The 14561-nt window shown below is 44.7% G+C and overlaps 1 protein-coding gene across 1 annotated transcript in view; it reads left to right on the top strand.

The window, feature by feature from the left end:
• Positions 1-6103, top strand: part of LOC109885942 (phospholipid phosphatase-related protein type 3) — a 29752-nt gene extending 23649 nt beyond the window's left edge. The window contains exons 5-11 of the mRNA XM_031792666.1: positions 1037-1232; positions 1419-1476; positions 1630-1803; positions 2018-2230; positions 2305-2531; positions 2622-3102; positions 3744-6103. Of these exons, the coding sequence (XP_031648526.1) occupies positions 1037-1232; positions 1419-1476; positions 1630-1803; positions 2018-2230; positions 2305-2531; positions 2622-3102; positions 3744-4505 (2111 nt within the window). The 3' untranslated portion in view covers positions 4506-6103. The remainder of the gene's footprint in view (positions 1-1036; positions 1233-1418; positions 1477-1629; positions 1804-2017; positions 2231-2304; positions 2532-2621; positions 3103-3743) is intronic.
• Positions 6104-14561: the final 8458 nt, after the last annotated feature.

The following is a 14561-nucleotide window of genomic DNA, read 5'->3' as shown; positions in this document are numbered from 1 at the left end:
GTAGAGGGAATGAGGACGGGGGAGAGAGAGATGTAGAGGGAATGAGGACGGGGAGAGAGAGATGTAGAGGGAATGAGGACAGGGGAGAGAGATGTAGAGGGAATGAGGACAGGGGAGAGAGATGTAGAGGGAATGAGGACAGGGAGAGAGAGATGTAGAGGGAATGAGGACAGGGGAGAGAGAGATGTAGAGGGAATGAGGACAGGGAGAGAGATGTAGAGGGAAATGAGGACAGGGGAGAGATGTAGAGGGAATGAGGACAGGGGAGAGAGAGATGTAGAGGGAATGAGGACAGGGGAGAGAGAGATGTAGAGGGAATGAGGACGGGGGAGAGAGATGTAGAGGGAATGAGGACAGGGGAGAGAGATGTAGAGGGAATGAGGATGGGGGAGAGAGAGATGTAGAGGGAATGAGGACGGGGGAGAGAGAGATGTAGAGGGAATGAGGACGTGGGACAGAGATGTAGAGGGAATGAGGACGGGAGAGAGATGTAGAGGGAATGAGGACGGGGGGACAGAGATGTAGAGGGAATGAGGACAGGGGAGAGAGAGATGTAGAGGGAATGAGGACAGGGGAAGAGAGAGATGTAGAGGGAATGAGGACAGGGGAGAGAGAGATGTAGAGGGAATGAGGACGGGGGAGAGAGAGATGTAGAGAGAATGAGGACAGGGGAGAGAGATGTAGAGGGAATGAGGACAGGGGAGAGAGATGTAGAGGGAATGAGGACAGGGGAGAGAGAGATGTAGAGGGAATGAGGACGGGAGAGAGATGTAGAGGGAATGAGGACAGGAGAGAGAGAGATGTAGAGGGAATGAGGACAGGCGAGAGAGAGATGTAGAGGGAATGAGGACAGGGGAGAGAGATGTAGAGGGAATGAGGACAGGGGAGAGAGATTTAGAGGGAATGAGGACAGGCGAGACATCTTCAGATGTTTCAGATAACTCTTACCTGGTGCATGCTCCTCCCTCCCCCTCTCTCTCCTTTTCCATCCCTTCTCCCTGTCTCCCCCCTCTCTCTCCTCCTCCTTCTCCCCCAGGTGTTCATGTGTTTGGTCTCCTGGCAACAGCCCTAATGACAGACATCATCCAGTTGGCTACTGGTTATCCCACCCCTTTCTTCCTGACTGTCTGTCAGCCCAATTACACGCTGCCTGGGATATCATGTGACCAGAACAATTACATCACACAGGACATCTGCTCTGGGAAAGATATGTATGCCATCCTGTCAGCCAGGTAACACACACACACACACACACACACACACACACACACACACACACACACACACACACACACACACACACACACACACACTCTTTGTGTTCTCCAGCTTCAATAAAACCTCTACCTCTCTTTCTCTCTCTGCATCACATCTCCCTCTCGCTCCCTGATTCTTACTCTCTCTCTCCTTCTCTTCAGGAAAACATTTCCGTCCCAGCATGCAACGCTCTCTGGCTTTGCTGCTGTCTACATCTCTGTAAGCATTGACAGCTACTAACTTGTCTGTCTGCCTGCCTGTCTGCCTGCCTGACTGTCTGACTTTATGAAGATGCATTTGAAGTTAAAATTGGAAACATTGCCATCCGCAATAGTTCTAACTTTGTGTGTATGTGTGTGTGTGTGTGTGTAGATGTATTTGAACAGTGTGATCAGCAGTAGTACTAAGCTGGTGAAGCCAGTGCTGGTGTTTGGATACTGTCTGGCTGCGGGTATAGCCGGACTGACTCAGATCACACAACACCGCTGCCATCCCAGAGATGTCTATGTTGGCTACGCCATAGGAGCTGGCATAGGAGTCTACCTGGTGAGTGTGTGTGTGGGTGGGGGGTGACTTTGTGTGTGTGTGTGGGGGGGGTAGACTGAGAAAAAGACAGAGAGAGAGATGGGAATTAATCATCTTTTAAGAGTTCTCAGGGGGAGAATTTCACAGTTATTTTTTAGGAAACCTGTCTCAACAAATTTCACGCTTCTATCCCTCTCTCGATCGCTATCTCCACCCCTCCGTACCCTCCCTCTAGTCTCTGTATGCAGTAGGTAACTTCAGGTCATCCGAGGAGGACTGCCTCCCCCAGCCTGTCCGGAGGGCTGCCTCTCCCCCCCAGCAGCAGAGGGAGGTGGTGGTGAGGGGAAGAGCCCAGAGAGGTCATGCTTCTCAGCACGGCTCTCTGTACCGCAGCAAGACACCCAGACCCTCAGACAGCAGGGAGGAACTGGGCACTGGACGCTGCAAGGTACGAGATGAAGGGAGACAGGTTGTGTATTCGTGGTTAGTATTAGTAGTTAGCCACACTATGTTGTTCTGTAGGTTCGTAGGGAGAAGGCCAGCGTAGCATCTCTGAAGAGGGCCAGTGCTGACGTGGAGCTCCTGGCACCCCGCGGCCCCATGGGAAAGGAAACCATGGTAACATTCAGCAATACCTTACCCCGCGTCGCCAACGGCAGCAGCAGCACCTCGCCCCCCGGAGACGACCCCTCCAACCAGCGGCACATGACCTTCCATCTGTCCTTCGACCCCCGCAGGTCACAACCAAGGTACGTTTGTGGCTAGTGTGTGTTGTAGGTGTGTGTCATACAACCCTGGTATTAATCGTCAAGACAAACATATCATGTGTGATCTGTCAGGCTGCGACCACCGCTGGTGCAGGAGTGGAGACAGCAGCGCTCTACGGAGAGACGGAGCGAGGAGGAGGGAGAGACGGACACATCTGGAGGAGAGGGAGGAGCAGGAGGAGGGGGAGAGACAGGGGTGATGAATCCTCCCTCCCTCTATCCGACGGTACAGTCGGCCAATCGAGCCGTTGCCACGGCTACCCCAGCGCCAGCCCCACTGGTGCATATCCCTAAGGAGGGGATTAGACACCCCCCTACTGTCTCCCCTCTACCTCCTACTGTCTCCCCTCTACCTCCTACGGTCTCCCCTCTACCTCCTTCTGTCTCCTCTCTACCTCCCCCTGTCTCCCCTAAGAGTGCGGGTACGCGTGCCAAGTTGATGTCACTCAACCAGGGAGGGGAACGAGTCAGGGAGGGGCCTATCCCTGTGACGACTCCGCGTGTGCCCCACCAGCCGTCCAATCAGCCGCCCAATCAGCCGCGAGTGGTGCAGGTGAGATAAATATAAAATCTGAGTTAGTTAAAATGAACTGCTGATTTAAATTCTAACTAGCTGAAGTAACCAGCTAAATGAACTGTTGATTTACATTCTAACTAGCTGAAGTAACTAGCTAAATGAACTGTTGATTTACATTCTAACTAGCTGAAGTAACTAGCTAAATGAACTGTTGATTTACATTCTAACTAGCTGAAGTAACTAGCTAAATGAACTGTTGATTTACATTCTAACTAGCTGAAGTAACTAGCTAAATGAACTGTTGATTTACATTCTAACTAGCTGAAGTAACTAGCTAAATGAACTGCTGATTTACATTCTAACTAGCTGAAGTAACTAGCTAAATGAACTGCTGATTTACATTCTAACTAGCTGAAGTAACTAGCTAAATGAACTGTTGATTTACATTCTAACTAGCTGAAGTAACTAGCTAAATGAACTGTTGATTTACATTCTAACTAGCTGAAGTAACTAGCTAAATGAACTGTTGATTTACATTCTAACTAGCTGAAGTAACTAGCTAAATGAACTGTTGATTTACATTCTAACTAGCTGAAGTAACTAGCTAAATGAACTGTTGATTTACATTCTAACTATCTGAAGTAACTAGCTAACTGTCTCCTCTGTTCATCCTATAGGTCATTGCCATGTCCAAGCAGCACGGACCAATCAGCTCCTCTGCCAAGGGCTCTGACTCCGCCTCTTCCTGTGGAGGAGGGTCTTCAACAGGAAGCTCTGAGTCTCCATACTACCGGGTCCCCTCTGACCATGACAGCCACACCGGGAGTGTTACCGGGAGTATTGTCACCATCGACGCTCACGCCCCTCATCACCCTGTGGTCAGGGTGTCTAGCAGTGTCGGTACCGGGAGTAACGGGACCCTGGGGGCCAGAGTAACAGCTGCCGGTAACGGGACCCCCTGGGAGCGGAGGAACACTACCAGCGGGAGCGTCGGTGAGCAGGGCCAGAGGGGGGCGCTACAGCGCCAGGAGAAAGTCTCCGCACCGGAATATCGGGAATACCGCACACTTCCTGTGAAATCAGACTCTATCTGCTCCTCCTTTCCCAGCCAGACCGATTCCTCCACCCTGCCTCCCCCTCCTCACCCCATCTCCTCTCCACTCCCTCCCTTCTCTTCCTCCACCCTACCTCCGCCTCCTCAGCCCACCTCCTCCCTCCTGCCTCCCCCTTCTCCCCCCTTCTACTCCCCCCTCCCTTCCCCTCCTCCCCCCTTCTACTCCCCTCTCCCTCCCCCTCCTCATCCAGATCTGCTGTTGGACAGTTACTCCCCCCCCCTCCCCCGCTCTATGACCCTCCCCCGCCGGCCCACTGTCTCAGCCCACAGCCGCGCTGATCAAGAAGTCTATTACAAGACCATGCAGACAGAGAGGAGATTATAACGCGACATAGAGGAGTTATAATAGACAGTAACACTAGTAAAAACAGACTACGAGGTCAGAAGAGAAAATAGGGGACCTTACAGAGCGAGAGGTTATAAGACGACATAGAGCAGTTAATATAGACAGTAGTACCACTAGGTAACCATAAATGTGACACCGTTTGGGGAGCCCTAACAGTCAGGGGAAGTTATTAAATGTGACACCGTTTGGGGAGCCCTAACAGTCAGGAGAACTACTACATGACTTAAATGAGTGAGAGGAGGTTATGAGACGACTTTGGAGTTAAAATGTAATATAATGGAGGTTATAACTTGGCGTAGAGGAGTCACAATGATCCAGAATACTACTTCAATACTGAGAAAGGGTCCAGATGGAAACAGACAAATAGCTGATCTACAAGACACTGCAGAGTAAGGCTTGGGAGGACTGTTAAGTCAAGGTCTAACAGTAGTGGAGGTTATAACGCGACATAGAACACTGCTAAGTCAGGGTCTAACAGTGGAGGTGGAGCGTGTCAGACTGAAGGTCTTCAGGAGCATGGAGACTGGATCACTAAAGACAACAGAAACAATAGCAGCTCTAGTAGTTGGTTTACCACTGACTACTATCTGACTAGAATACTTTTCCAGTCTACTGCCTATACTCACCAGCTGTACTATACTGTACTATACTATACTATTCTGTATATAGGATGTCTCTCAGGTTTCCATTCCACTTACTTACTGTAGAGACGAAGAAGAGGGGGGGGGGAAAGGAGGAAGGAAAGTGAACATCTTGGAGAGGATTACTACAGTAAACAAAGAGGGGGAGACAAAGACTGGAGGGGACAATTGGCTTAACAATGTGAACAGATCCACACAGACACACACATAGCTGTGGGAAGTCGTGTGGTGGTGGGGGTCCGCGCTACAGACCGCTAACACAGTGCACTACTTTTAGGAGAATTGAAAATGAATGATTTTAGATTTTATTTTTAATTCAGATTTTTAGTAGCACCCTACTACCCGTGGCTACACACACACACACTAACGCACGCACACACACACACTAACGCACGCACACACACACACTAACGCACGCACACAGACAGACTCAACCAACCACCTCCAATTGTATAAAATTACATGCAATAATATAAATATTTTTTAAGCTCATTTGTTGCTAATCAAACCCCCACTGACAATACAATAAGATACATGGTGACTAAAGACTGTATAGACTTGTGGGTGTGGTCTGTGTGCATCGGTTGCCTAGTAGCAGAATGACTTGTTCTGTAGTGGATATCCTCTTTTGATAATAGAACTGTTGAATACTGGTGTTAGTCTGCATGTGTATGTATGTGTGTGAGGGTGTGTCTGTCTTGCATGTGTGTTTCTGTGGGTGAATGAGTGTATTCTACTTCATTGTGTTTCTATGAACTTGCATTATGACTTCTAAGAAACAGAAATGCTGCATTTTTCAGAGATGTCATTTATTTACCTTTTTGTCTTTATTACCAATGTAAATACTAATATTATATTACTGTCCCTTTTCATGGGCTACTGTTTTTTTAAACTTGTGTTACCAGGTAATGGTTATAAACTCCTTGACTAAGGAAACGTCTATTTGTAAATTCATTGAAGTTTGTGTGACTGACCGCCATTGACGGTTTATGTGTCTCAAGACCGTGTTAGCCCACTGAGCTGAAGCATAGACATTAGGTTGGAGGAGTCTTTAGTTGTCAAGAATACAGCTGTTATCCCTGGAGTAGTGAAAAAGATCCTCTATTGATTCACACCCACACACGGATGTGGGTTGTTATAAGATATCTTTAATGAATTCTACTGTTGGTTAGTCCCTGCTAACTCCTTTATAAAATCTATACTCCTGAGAGAGAGAGAGAGAGGGAGACGAGCAAGAGAAGGAAGGGGTAAAGAAAGAGGAGAGAGAGCGAGGGAAGGAGGAGAGAGAGTTAGCCCCCACCCCTCCCACTGAGGGCTGAGTCAGTCCTGGTTGACTATCCCTAGGGCCCTCACCACCTGGCCTCTACACACACACACACACATACACACGCTCCATCACAGACATCTCAATGCTCTGCAGTGTGTGTGTGTGTGTGTGTGTGTGTGTGTGTGTGTGTGTGTGTGTGTGTGTGTGTGTGTGTGTGTGTGTGTGTGTGTGTGTGTGTGTGTGTGTGTGTGTGTGTGTGTGTGTGTGTGTGTGTGTGGAGCTATCCGGAGGTCTGAAGTGGCCTTCATTTGAGGAGTGATTCAACAGAACAACACAAAGGCCTCCGCTCTGTCTGTCTCAATCCTTTCTCTCTGTCTCGAACCCTTCTCTCTCTCTACTGAGTCCATATCTTTCTCTCTCTGTCTGTCCATATCACTTACTGTCTCAACTGTCTGTCCATATCTTTCTCTCTCTACTGTCTGTCCATATCTCTCTCTACTCTCTGTCCATATCTTTCTCTACTGTCTGTCCATATCTTTCTCTCTCTACTGTCTGTCCATATCTTTCTCTCTCTACTGTCTGTCCATATCTCTCTCTACTGTCTGTCCATATCTTTCTCTACTGTCTGTCCATATCTCTCTCTACTGTCTGTCCATATCCCTTACTGTCTCAACTGTCTGTCCATATCTTTCTCTCTCTACTGTCTGTCCATATCTCTCTACTGTCTGTCCATATCCCTTACTGTCTCTACTGTCTGTCCATATCCCTTACTGTCTCTACTGTCTGTCCATATCTTTCTCTCTCCACTGTCTGTCCATATCTCTCTACTGTCTGTTCATATCCCTTACTGTCTCTACTGTCTGTCCATATCTTTCTCTCTCCACTGTCTGTCCATATCTCTCTACTGTCTGTCCATATCCCTTACTGCCTCTACTGTCTGTCCATATCTTTCTCTCTCCACTGTCTGTCCATATCTCTCTACTGTCTGTCCATATCCCTTACTGTCTCGACTGTCTGTCCATATCTTTCTCTCTCCACTGTCTGTCCATATCTCTCTACTGTCTGTCCATATCCCTTACTGTCTCTACTGTCTGTCCATATCTCTCTACTGTCTGTCCATATCTTTCTCTACTGTCTGTCCATATCTCTCTCTACTGTCTGTCCATATCCCTTACTGTCTCAACTGTCTGTCCATATCTTTCTCTCTCTACTGTCTGTCCATATCCCTTACTGTCTATACTGTCTGTCCATATCCCTTACTGTCTCTACTGTCTGTCCATATCTTTCTCTCTCTACTGTCTGTCCATATCCCTTACTGTCTCTACTGTCTGTCCATATCTCTCTACTGTATGTCCATATCCCTTACTGTCTCTACTGTCTGTCCATATCTTTCTCTCTCCACTGTCTGTCCATATCTTTCTACTGTCTGTCCATATCCCTTACTGTCTCTACTGTCTGTCCATATCCCTTACTGTCTCTACTGTCTGTCCATATCTTTCTCTCTCTACTGTCTGTCCATATCTTTCTCTCTCTACTGTCTGTCCTAATTTCTTTCACTCTCTACTGTCTGTCCATATGCCTTACTGTCTCTACTGTCTGTCCATATCCCTTACTGTCTCTACTGTCTGTCCATATGCCTTACTGTCTCTACTGTCTGTCCATATCCCTTACTGTCTCTACTGTCTGTCCATATCCCTTACTGTCTCTACTGTCTGTCCATATCCCTTACTGTCTCCACTGTCTGTCCATATCCCTTACTGTCTCTACTGTCTGTCCATATCCCTTACTGTCTCTACTGTCTGTCTATATCCCTTACTGTCTCTACTGTCTGTCCATATGCCTTACTGTCTTTACTGTCTGTCCATATCCCTTACTGTCTCTACTGTCTGTCCATATCCCTTACTGTCTCTACTGTCTGTCTATATGCCTTACTGTCTCTACTGTCTGTCCATATCCCTTACTGTCTCTACTGTCTGTCCATATCTCTTACTGTCTCCACTGTCTGTCCATATCTTTTACTGTCTCACTTCTCACAGACATATGAAGAGACGGAGATGGAGAGAGAACAACAGAGTGATGCAGAAAGATATATTTGAGGATGCGTGGGTTAATATGTGTGTTCTAACATGAGTGACTAAGCCTAAAATATCCTGCAGGCTTCACCAAACAGACTAGGGTCACTGGGAATGGGGACCGTGTGTGTGTGTGTGTATGTGGGTGTCTAAGTGTGTGTGTATATATTCCTCTACCTCTGCTCTGTATGCCTGAGTAAATATGTCAATATGTCAGATGTATAACATCCATACATTTAGATACAACTGTTGTCTGACCTCATTTTGTTCCCTGTGACACACACTCTCACACACACTCAGATAAATCTGAGCTTTGGTTCATAGGAGTGAGGCGCAGCAGTGTTCTAATTGCTCATCAGGATGATGTAATCAGAGCGTGTGATTTGGGGTGGATTAACGATGAGAGGTTTCTCTTTTAATTTCACAGCGAATTACTATAACTGGGTGATTGTGTCCGTGTGTGTGCACACCTTTATGTGTGAGTATGTGTTGGGGGGGGGGGGGGGGGGGGGGGGGGGGGGGTTCTCTGTGTTGCTTAATATCACAGAATTGTGGGAAAGGCATGGAATGAAAATTGTTACTACTATGATCTATGATCGTGAAATAATCTATTCCTCCTCATCCATCAAAGAATGTTTCAGTTGCTTAGTTGAATGGGTTGTGTGTGTGTGTGTGTGTGTGTGTGAGAGAGAGAGAGAGAGAGAGAGAGAGGAGAGATCCAGGCACCACCTTGTGGTATAGAATGTCATTACAGTCTGTGGTAATTTGTTCCAATAAAACCAGTATATAATGTTTAATTTCAAAAAATGGAAATGATATACAACAACATGATACGAGTCCCAATAATATGCTGATACAATTCTGTTGTGTGTGAGAATGAGACATATAGCTGTTGTTATAGGCAGCATAATGGGACACCGAACACGACCCATCAACACCAGAACAACATATCTACAACACTCCTCAGTCCTCTACAGGTAACCTAGCAACCTGCATCTCTTCTAAAACACCTGCTATAGGCTGAAATACAACCGCCTCTTTCCACGTCCACCTTTTTCATCCACTTCCAGGTTCCACTATTGTCACTGTATAGTTACATTTGACACCACCATGACATCCAACATACAAATTCCATTAAAGTAAATTCAATTCAACTGCATAGTATCAAACCAACTCAAGGTCCTTATAGAGGATCAGTCAGGACAATGACAGTGGACATGTATAGTTTCCCTCTGGGATAGCCGATTCTTACCCGGTTGGGCGGAGATAGCATTTGATTGAACATATAGGAGCGACACCTTGAATGACCCACTGAGAACTGACTACAGACCTGGGGTGTATACATTAGTCACAAACCATTGCAACGGAAACCTTTCGCTCCAAACAAAAAACTTTCTGCAACGAAAACAAGAGATTCTATTGGACAAATTCAGGTAGGTCCCTTCCCGTTTTGTTCTGTTTGCTTCTGTTTGGTTCCTAGTGAACACAACCCAGGGGTACGAGATGAAGAGAGAGAGAGCTATTAGTAGTTAGAAACAAAAAGGAAACACATCTAGTGGAGACAAACAGTAGATGGGTAAAGTTCTGATCAGACATTTTGTTAACAGACAGGCAAGCCGTTGACATCAGAGGCAAATGGACCAGTGCCACATCTCTGTCATTGTTTTTTAAACTCTGATATTGTTTACTTCATCCGCTGCCTTGTAAATCATTTGGTCCTGTTAGATTATTTTCCAGCCCTCTGATTGGTCTTTTGTGTTCCAATAAATAACCAATCAAACGACTAACACAAACTCTTCTGGGTGTCCACGGGGGCGGGACGTTCTCTAACCAGATTCCCAGGGCAGGCACTGGATTGGATAGCTCTCAGTCTGTCCAGACCAGCCCCTGTCCGTATTTGGACAGTTCTCCCCCTCTCCTGGTCTTTCACTGCACCTGATTGCCTGGCTCTTCCTCTCTCCAGACTGGTGGAGTTACGTGATTGGACAGTTCTTTCTCCCTGCAGTGTATTGACAGCACCTGATTGGTTGGTTGTCCCTCTGTCCAGGCTGGCAGAGGTTTTTGATTGGATCTCTCTCCTTCTCTGTAGGATGTTCAGAGCTTCTGATTGGCTGTTCCTCCCTGTCTGCAGAATGTTGGAGGCATGTGATTGGCTGCTCCCATTTCCGCCCAGGCTTTTTGATTGGTCGTCTCTGTCTCTCTCAGTTTCTGATTGGTGTAACAGTCTGTCCCTGTCTGTGTCCTGTCTGACTGTTTGTCTCACAGTGGGACTGTCCCTGCTTGTCCTGTCTCTGTCTCTGTCTCTGTCCAGGCTGCTACAGAGGTTTGATCTGCCACTCATCCCTTCTCCTGGTTGATCCCCTCTCTCTCTTCCTTGGTTCTATCTTTCTCTGCGTTGGTTCTCACTCTCTCCAGGCTTTGTGACTGGCCAACCGTGTCTTTCTCCAGTTTGACAGCAGTAGCTGTGCTCTGGTTCATTTTATGGTTCTCCAGGCAAGTCTGTATTTCGGCCCTCCTGGCCACGGCATCTCTCAGCTGGGCTGTGAACGTCTCGATCCTCCCCTGGACCTCCTGGAGCTCTCCCTCCCATAGGAAGGCCTGGTTGCCTGGGTTCCCCAGAGGAGGCAGGGCCAGGCCGTGGGAGGCCAGGGCCGATGCTGGGCCACCGTTAGCATGCAGGCTAACCTGAGGAGGAGATAAACCACCCAGACACCCTGGAACAGACAAGGGAAGAGAGAAAACTTGTGACATTTTCTCAGAATCTCATTGAAGGGAATGTGATTTGTGGATTCAAATAAAGCATGTAAAGTGTGTGTGTGGTTTGGTTTTACTATCCTTGTGGGTCCCAGAAGTTCTACTAAAGGATAGTAAAACAAGGAAAATTCTGGGGACATTTTGCTGATCCCCACAGGGAAAACGTGTATTTTAGGCTTAGTGGTTAGGTATAGGGTTAGAACTAGAGTTAAGAGATAGGGTTATGTTTAGTTTTAGGGTTAGGTGTTAAGGTTAAGGATTAGGGGTTAGGGAAAATAGGATTTTGAATGGGAATAAATGTTTTGGTCCCCACAAGGACGGTAAAACAAATGTGTGTGTTAGAGTGAGTGTGTACCTCCCAGGCCGTGTCGCCCCACCATGCCAGGACGTCCCCAGAACGAGGCGGTGTGTGTGTGTAGACGGTAGCTGTGTAGACTCTCTAGATCAAAGTGGACTCTCTTGTTCTCCTTGATGTCCCGGGCAGGAGAGGAGGGCTGAAGAGGAGGGGGGGCAGGCAGGGGGGAAGACGGGGGAGGAGGAGGGCGAGGCTGCTGGTGTCTGTGGAGGCTGCAGCTGTCAGAGACACAAGGGGAGGGACTGGGGGAGAGAGAGATGGGGGGAGAGAGAGAGAGAGAAAGAGAAAGAGAGGTAAAATTGACAATATTGTTAACCTATACTGTAATATAAATAGTATTGATAAACTATACTCTAATATAGAGAGTATTGATAAACTATACTCTAATATAGAGAGTATTGATAACCTATACTGTAGTATAGATAGAATTGATAACCTATACTGTAATATAGAGAGTATTGATAACCTATACTGTAGTATAGATAGAATTGATAACCTATACTGTAGTATAGATAGAATTGATAACCTATACTGTAATATAGACAGTATTGATAACCTATACTGTAATATAGACAGTATTGACAACCTATAATGTAATTTTGACAGTCTTGATAACCTATACTGTAATAGATAGTATTGATAACCTATACTCTAATGTAGACAGTATCGATAACCTATACTGTAATATAGACAGTATTGATAACCTATACTATAATATAGACAGTATTAATAACCTATACTGTAATATAGAGAGTATTGATATCCTATACTGTAATATTGACAGTATTGATAACCTATAATGTAATATTGACAGTATTGATAACCTATACTCTAATAAAGATAGTATTGCTAACCTATACTCTAATAAAGATAGTATTGCTAATCTATACCGTAATATATATATATATATATATTATTGATAACCTATAATGTAATACACATATTTTTGATAATCTATACTGTAATATAGAGAGTATTGATAAACTACACTGTAATATAGACAGTATAGATAACCTATTGTGTAATTTAGATATTATTGAAACTGTAGTATATACTATACTATACTGTAGTATAGTTTTGATAACCTAATGCTGCAAAATAGATAGCAATGATAACCTATACTGTAGTATAGATAGTATTGATGACATACACTGCGAGATAGATAGTATTGATAGCCTATACTGTAATATAGACAGTATTGATAACCTATACTCTAATGTAGACAGTATTGATAACCTATGCTATAGTATAGACAGTATTGATAACCTATACTATAATATAGACAGTATTGATAGCATATACTATAATATAGACAGTATTGATAACCTATACTATAATATAGACAGTATTGATAACCTATACTATAGACAGTATTGATAACCTATACTATAACACAGACAGTATTGATAACTTATACTGTAGTAAAGATAGTATTGATAACCTATACAGCAATATAGATAGTATTGATTGCCTATACTGTGATATAGACAGTATTGATACCCTATACTCTAATGTAGACAGTGTTGATAACCTATACTATAACATAGACAGTATTGATGACCTATACTCTAATGTAGACCGTATTTATAACCTATACTCTAATATAGACAGTATTGATAACCGATACTCTAATGTGGACAGTATTGATAACCTATTCTCTAATGTAGACAGTATTGATAACCTATACTCTAATGTTGACAGTATTGATACCCTACACTCTAATGTTGACAGTGTTGATAACCTATACTATAATATAGACAATATTGATAACCTATACTCTAATGTAGACAGTATGTATAATCTATACTCTAATATAGACAGTATTGATAACCTATACTCTAACGTAGACAGTATTTATAACTTATACTCAGTATTATATAGACAGTATTGATCAGTGTTTCTCTACTTGTGGTCCAGGCCAATCAACTCTTTCCCTACGTCCTTGTAAGGGGTGTTCAGGGCTCGATGGATCTTCTGTCAACAGATAGATGATACAACACAGATGAGAGAACATTCACTCAATATCACCTTGTTAAGATAACAGTGATAAGATCACATTGATAAGATCACCTTGTTAAGATAACAGTGGTAAGATCACATTGATAAGATCACCTTGTTAAGATAACAGTGGTAAGATCACCCTGTTAAGATCACATTGATAAGATCACCCTGTTAAGATCACAGTGGTAAGATCACCTTGATAAGATCACAGTGGTAAGATCACATTGTTAAGATCACAGTGGTAAGATCACATTCCTAAGATCTCAGTGGTAAGATCACCTTGTTAAGATCACCTTGCTAAGATCTCAGTGGTAAGATCACCTTGTTAAGATCACAGTGGTAAGATCACCTTGATAAGATCACAGTGGTAAGATCACATTGTTAAGATCACAGTGGTAAGATCACATTCCTAAGATCTCAGTGGTAAGATCACCTTGTTAAGATCACCTTGCTAAGATCTCAGTGGTAAGATCACCTTGTTAAGATCACAGTGGTAAGATCACCTTGTTAAGATCACAGTGGTAAGATCACATTCCTAAGATCTCAGTGGTAAGATCACCTTGTTAAGATCACAGTGGTAAGATCACCTTGTTAAGATCAGAGTGGTAAGATCACCTTGTTAAGATCAGTGGTAAGATCACCTTGTTAAGATCAGTGGTAAGATCACCTTGTTAAGATCAGAGTGGTAAGATCACCTTGTTAAGATCAGAGTGGTAAGATCACCTTGTTAAGATCAGTGGTAAGATCACCTTGATAATAACTTTTTAAAAGTGTGGAAATTCTAATTATCTTAGATCATATTAACAGCTTGGTGGCTTGCTATAGATCTAGTTCTTGTGTGTGTGTGTGTGTGTGTGTGTGTGTGGTGTGTGTGTGTGTGTGTGTGTGTGTGTGTGTGTGTGTGTGTGTGGTGTGTGTGTGTGTGTGTGTGTGTGTTGTGTGTGT

The sequence above is a fragment of the Oncorhynchus kisutch genome, linkage group LG16 (genome assembly GCF_002021735.2).
Source record: "Oncorhynchus kisutch isolate 150728-3 linkage group LG16, Okis_V2, whole genome shotgun sequence".
Taxonomy (NCBI): domain Eukaryota; kingdom Metazoa; phylum Chordata; class Actinopteri; order Salmoniformes; family Salmonidae; genus Oncorhynchus; species Oncorhynchus kisutch.
This window is presented reverse-complemented; position numbering and strand designations above follow the sequence as displayed.